General features: G+C 38.6%; 1 protein-coding gene across 1 annotated transcript in view; it reads left to right on the top strand.

The window, feature by feature from the left end:
* The window catches only part of jak2a (Janus kinase 2a), a 39790-nt gene that overhangs the window by 15315 nt on the left and 18405 nt on the right, over positions 1-6070 (top strand). Inside the window, exons 3-5 of the mRNA XM_042509374.1 lie at positions 4647-4770; positions 4881-5001; positions 5838-5983. Of these exons, the coding sequence (XP_042365308.1) occupies positions 4647-4770; positions 4881-5001; positions 5838-5983 (391 nt within the window). The remainder of the gene's footprint in view (positions 1-4646; positions 4771-4880; positions 5002-5837; positions 5984-6070) is intronic.

The raw sequence follows: 6070 nt of genomic DNA, 5'->3' as shown, positions 1-6070 counted from the left end.
GTTGAACGATTCCATAACATTGGTTCAATATGGGCATCACATGATGCTAAAAAACTAAACATGCTCCAAAAATATTAGAAAATAGGTGGCAAACAAACTACAGTAGAAATATTGTGGTGTGAATATTGTTTTGTTTAGTCAGGTGTTGATTCGGCCTTGGACAGCTCATTGAGATGTCCTTGTTTTTATGGCCATGCATCTGGCTGTTTGTGCAACCTTGTGAAGTTCTGCTTCTGTTTGTGTTGCACTCCTTGCTGAGAAAAAACTCGTAGTCAGGCTATATAAAAATTATTAAAAAGTCATAAATGTTACATTTCGATACAATTATTTTCCTTTTTACATCGACAATAGAAATTCTGCAAGGCACTCCTGCACTTTTACAGTAAAGTATCACATTAAATCAACAAATTGTGAAAGAAATGTACTTGCATCGTTACATTTTCCTGTGAAGATCATTGAATGGGCCGTAAATGGACATGATGTAATGTTTGTGTTAAAACAACACAATGAAATTTGGAAACAGAAGAAGGATCGCACAGAGTGCAAATGCTGCTGGAGTAAATATTGGAAGATTAATTCAACAGTTTGTTTACATGAGGTAAGTGTGTAAGACTTAACACGTGTTTCATGTAACATTTCCCAGCATTCTTCCAAAGTAAATGGACGTGATGTCACAATACTGATGTGAGCAACAAGTAAATATTGGTTAGAGCAATCACAAACTGTAAAAAATGTGAGAGCTTTAGTAGAAACAAAGAAACAAACTAGAATGATAACTTATGTGGACTCCTGCTGAAAATTATACTAAAACAGGAAATGCATGCTTCATTTTGTTTGTCATATTGGCTTCAATAGAAGTGATTTTGAAACTGAGTGAATAGGTGTGGTACAATGTAACTAAACATTTAGCCAAAACTTATGAGGCTGGATGAGCAGATGGCCTATTACCAACTGTAATAGGCTAAATTATCTGTCAGTCAAGCAAGCATAGTCCCAAAGCATATTTCCAATGGCCAAGACAAGTTTATACAGCTGAGCCTTTAAAGCAGGGGTAGGAAGTTTTTTTGGCTTCATTGGGTGAGAATCCCAATATAAACTTTAAGAATATAGTTATTCATGTGGTCTGAGAAAAAAATAGACTTCTGCACCTCCTCTTGGCTCTGTTTTCGTGCTTTAGAAAATCTAGCCTGTGATGGGAGACTTTGGTCAATTACAAATCATTTCAAAGAAAGGATGTTCCTATTGGCTGTTATACAAATGTAGATACACGTGCATGTCCCTTCAGTAAAAGCAATTTAGCATTCAATAGCTGAGAATTCTGCAGAGAAAGTTGCTATTCCAGATTTGGAAATAACAGACTACACTGCAAAAAAACCCCAAAAAAGGAAGACAAACTTTTCAAAATCCTGGGGGAGATCAGGAAAGTCCCGTCTCTGGGGCTGCTGCCCTCTCTCCTCCTGGCGATTTGGTCTTTAGCTGCAAACAGTGGGGCGAAGGGGCTGCAGGGTACTAGCAATCTGATTTTGTCTCATCTGTGGTCTGATAAATTGAAACAGTGAGGAAAGGAGAGGAGATTGATTGTGCTGTGCACAAGTCTACAACAAAATTAGATTAAAAAATAAATCAGTGTATGGGAAACAGTGAGTTACTTTAAGAAACATGCGCATATGCCCCAGCTCCTCTGGTAGGTGGGACCTAGAACAGAGAGAGGAGAGCTGCTGGAGAGTTTTTGGTTTTTTTTTGTGCTTTTTCCTGAAAACTGCACATCCCAGCTATAACCTCTCTTGGGGAAAATATTGAATATGTAGTTTTCTCTCCACATCAAATGAGATAATACGTTTTGGAAGAATGTTGTTTATCCCTTTACATGACCTCAGAGACTTGAAGAGTCTATGCCGAGGAGCATTGACTCAGCTGGCTGAGCTCTTTATGAGGACATTTGTCATTCTGTTTTTGTGCTTATTTGACCCAAGCCTATATATCTACAGAAAAGCAGTTTTTTTTTTTAATACAATACAGTAGACAAATTCTTATGACAAAAAATGCAATGGCCTTCTATTGGTAGTAAAGTTTTAGGCTCTGATCCATGATTTTCTCGGTCTAGATTAATTGGTTATTTCCATAATAAGAAAGTAAATAATCAATGGACAGCTTGGCCAACATTTACGAGCATTTGTCTTTTATCTCCATTTCTTTGACAGGCATTCAAATTTATCCAGCTGTATTACTTAACAAGAATTTCCTTGCAGGAAGGTATTGACACAGGCATTTTTGCTATCAGAGCTGATCCAGTGTTTATTTTCTGGAAGCAGAACTACTGACTTTTTTCTTTCTAGCAAACACCAGTCAGGAAGTTGTCGACTGCAGTGTCTGTTTTCCTTCTCTGCCTTAGCTCTATCTCTCCCTGCCACACTCTCTTGCCACATTCCTTCTTGAGAAGATAAGAAACAACCACTCTTGCTCTCCTGTTTATCTTACACTTTTTCTATATGTCCCTTTGCATTTTTTTCTTCCTTTCTTCCTTTGTTTTCTTTTTTGTCTTTAGACTTTAATTCTGCCTTTCCCCACCCTGCCAACCATTGTCCTTTTCATGGTTTTAATACAGTTAAATATCAATCATGTTTTGTGTTAGGAAATAGTTTAAGTTCGCAGTGCAAGAGAAGAAGAACCACCAAAGTCAGACATGCCACTGCAAGGAGAAAGATCAGGGTGTCACACCGCAAGATGAAGTCAAACATATTCACCTTCCCAGCCGTCAAACCTGAAAGAAGTTCCACCTGTCTTGTCCTCACAAATTAGCTTCATGCACAATTAGAAACATTCTAACATTGATATTAATATACTGTCAGGTATTGTGTTTTATCCAACCTCTGAACATGTGAATAAAATGGTACGAAGTATATTATAGAGCTGTGTAACATCATGCAATGAGCTCCTAAGCTGTGAAAATATAGTGAATTACTCTGCAGTGCATAGCTTACTGTATTATTTGATAATGTAATAAATAAAACAAGGTAAGGCTTGCTTATAGATCAACCTTCTCAGTACTTTGACTTCACTTCCTCTGTTGTGGTTTAGCATACTTCCTCTAACGCACCATCATACCATTTCTTCACTCTCGTGAAGAGTGTTTCCTGCTGTGTGATGACATGTTTAGTCTGCAAATGACCCACTTGGCGTGACTGACAAAAAAACCTTACAGGCAGATCAAACTGAAAAGGAGGTTATTCAGTCTTTACAAGGGGTCCGGACATTAACCATGGTAAGACACTATAAATACCATTACCACAACATAACAAGAAAACCCAGACTGCTGAGAATGCATCTTCTTTTCGATACAAAAACACATTACAAATTTGCTGATCACAATCACCACATTAATGCTAAAAACACAACAAGCAGCATCAAAGTGTGGCAAACTCCTATGCAACGGCTATGGAAACCTGCAGCGCCTGCTCCGAGCTTTGGCCATTTAATTTTGGGGTAAAATGCAGCCTCACGTCAGGGATACTTTAACTTTTAGCGGCTAACAGAAAATGCTAATGCTGGCCCCCAAAATTCTCTGTGCAGCTGAACTTTTTACCGTAGATGCCTCTCGGCCCTCCTTAGCAACAGACTGTTGGTGCTTTTGTTTTGAAGGCAGAGTTGTGGGAAAAAGAAAGCAGACATTTGGGACAGATGTCCTCATGATATAAACACCACCCCCAGCAGGCTTTTATTGCCAGTTTAAGTAGCAAAAGTCTTATATTTTGGAGCGACCACCTGGGAATTAGGCAGACTCATAAAACAGTTAATGGGGGTCTTAGTTTTCAGTTCTGAGTATGACTCATGTTATTTGGGACTCTGAGCAGCAGGGGAGCACAGATTCCAATCGTCATGTTCGATTGTGTGTCAACTGAAGCACACTACCAAGAAAAGTTATTTTGTTATCATTAGATTTTCATACATACATACTTTTAAAAAAGAGGTTTTAAGTTTCAATTGTACTAGGTTTTTTTGTGTGGGTGGGGGTTGTTTTCATTCCTTGGGGGTCTGTTTTCATTCCTTTACTGGTCATTGAAACTGATAAACTAAAAAAAAACGACATTTGCCATTGGTTAGAATACATGAGATAAAAACAATAAATGAGTCATAAAAAGTGGGTTAAACAGTTGGGATGAAAGTGTTAACAATTATTGCATATCTCAAATAATTATCAAAGGAAATGGCAGCAGTTACTAATATCTAATAAAGTCAGTAAGATGAGGATGGAAAAAAGGATTTCTTAAAGATGCTTCTTTTTGCTGTTGATACCCTGTTTTGTTTTCCTGAAGGGAGTTTTTCCAAATCTATTCAACAGACTTGCTTGGTTTGTGTGGTACACAGCACCCCTGCTTTCTTTGGGGGTTTCCCATAATTTAATCTGACAATACTGTGAGACCTGATATTTTCGGAGACAGATATCATTTCATCACCTTGAAAATCCAATCCCATTGCAGCCCTAACCTCAATATTGGCAAGCTCTTTAGCCGCAGCTATTTAGTACCAGTGCTACAAAGCTCAAAAACTTGTTCCTCATGTCAAACATAAGTTTGCTTGTCTCTCTTTTTTGAATAGGAATGGGATGTACTGGTATTATTGTAGACAGTGTTTTTTTCTCTTTCCAGGGATTGCTCCAGTGTACTGCAGCTTGTTTGGCCTAATGAGGGAAAATGACAGAATATGGTTTCCTCCTAATCACATCTTTAAACTGCACCAGCCAGCCAGTGAGAGACTGCACTTCAGAATCAGGTGGATGTTTTTTTTTGTTTTTTTAAATACATTTTAGACTTTTCATGTGTTGTTTTATGCTAGGATTTACTTTTCTTAATAGAACTTCTTTGGTCCCCTTTTCTGTCCAGATACTATTTCCCTGGCTGGTATAACAGCGCTAATTCATCATATGCCCATCGCTATGGCGTATCCAAGGGGACAGAGAGCCCTGTGATGGATGATTGCGTAATGGCGTACCAGTTTTTTCAGGTCAGTCTCTTTGAATATAAATCTGTGATTTTTAGGATATTATTTTCTTTTGCACATGGTACTCTGTCTGTTCCTATTTTATTCTTTTTCTTTGTATTTGTGATTTTAGAAATTAGACTCCATCATTAGACTGAATCATCTATAAATTTTTCTTAAACAATCTAATGCAGGATGCCCTCTCCTTCACCTCCAACTCTCCCTTTCTTTTTCTCGCAAAAGAAATAAAGAACTAACGAAAATCAGAAATGTGTGTGTGTCGGGGGGGTATGCTCACTTTCTTCTCTCTGTGAACGGCTGCCAGTCTGTCTCTCATGACGGCTATTGTGTAAGTTCAGAAAACAGGAAGTTGGGTAGTAAGAGTGTAAGAGCACAAATGGGGAACAGGAGTACGACTGCGTTCTCACCTCTCCGTTTGTGTGTCTGTGCATGCATATGTGTGTGTGTTTTCAATTTAAACAGTTTCTGCTTTTTTTCCCTTTGCCACATGTCCTGTTCAGTTTTGTTTTCCTCTCCATGGTCACACTAAAAACATTGTGTGCGTCAACAAAGTGACCCAGAGACTGCTGTTGTAGAGCTTGACTTGTGCGGTCCCAAAAATCTAATCTAAATCTAGTCTGCATTGCTTGTGGCAAGACTTTATGCCTGTTCAGTGATAATTTGCCTGATAGATCTAAAGTTTACTGAATTTGACATGTGAAATAAGCCAAAAGCACATTTGGCAAGACATCTGGCTTCTATTAGTCCTCCTGCTCCTCCATCCAACACCTTTTCTCACTTTATACTTTTAATTCTTTCCTTCACTGACCTCATATCTTATATCTTTTTTATCCTTCCAGTGGCGTAGTGACTTCCTGAATGGCTGGGTTCATATTCCGGTGAGTCACGAGGCCCAGGAGGAGTGTCTGGGCATGGCGGTGCTGGACATGATGAGGCTCGCCAAAGAGAGTGGTCAGTCACCTGTTGAAATCTACAATGACACCAGGTAGGATGCATTCATTATTTAGTGCAAAGCAGAGCTGAGCAAAGTAATCTCTGAGAAAAAAAACCAAAAAACTTTGCAGTGTTGATA

This window comes from Plectropomus leopardus, chromosome 20, assembly GCF_008729295.1.
Source record: "Plectropomus leopardus isolate mb chromosome 20, YSFRI_Pleo_2.0, whole genome shotgun sequence".
NCBI classification, from domain to species: domain Eukaryota; kingdom Metazoa; phylum Chordata; class Actinopteri; order Perciformes; family Serranidae; genus Plectropomus; species Plectropomus leopardus.
Note: the sequence above shows the minus strand (reverse complement) of the source record. Positions and strands in the feature narration are given on the sequence as shown.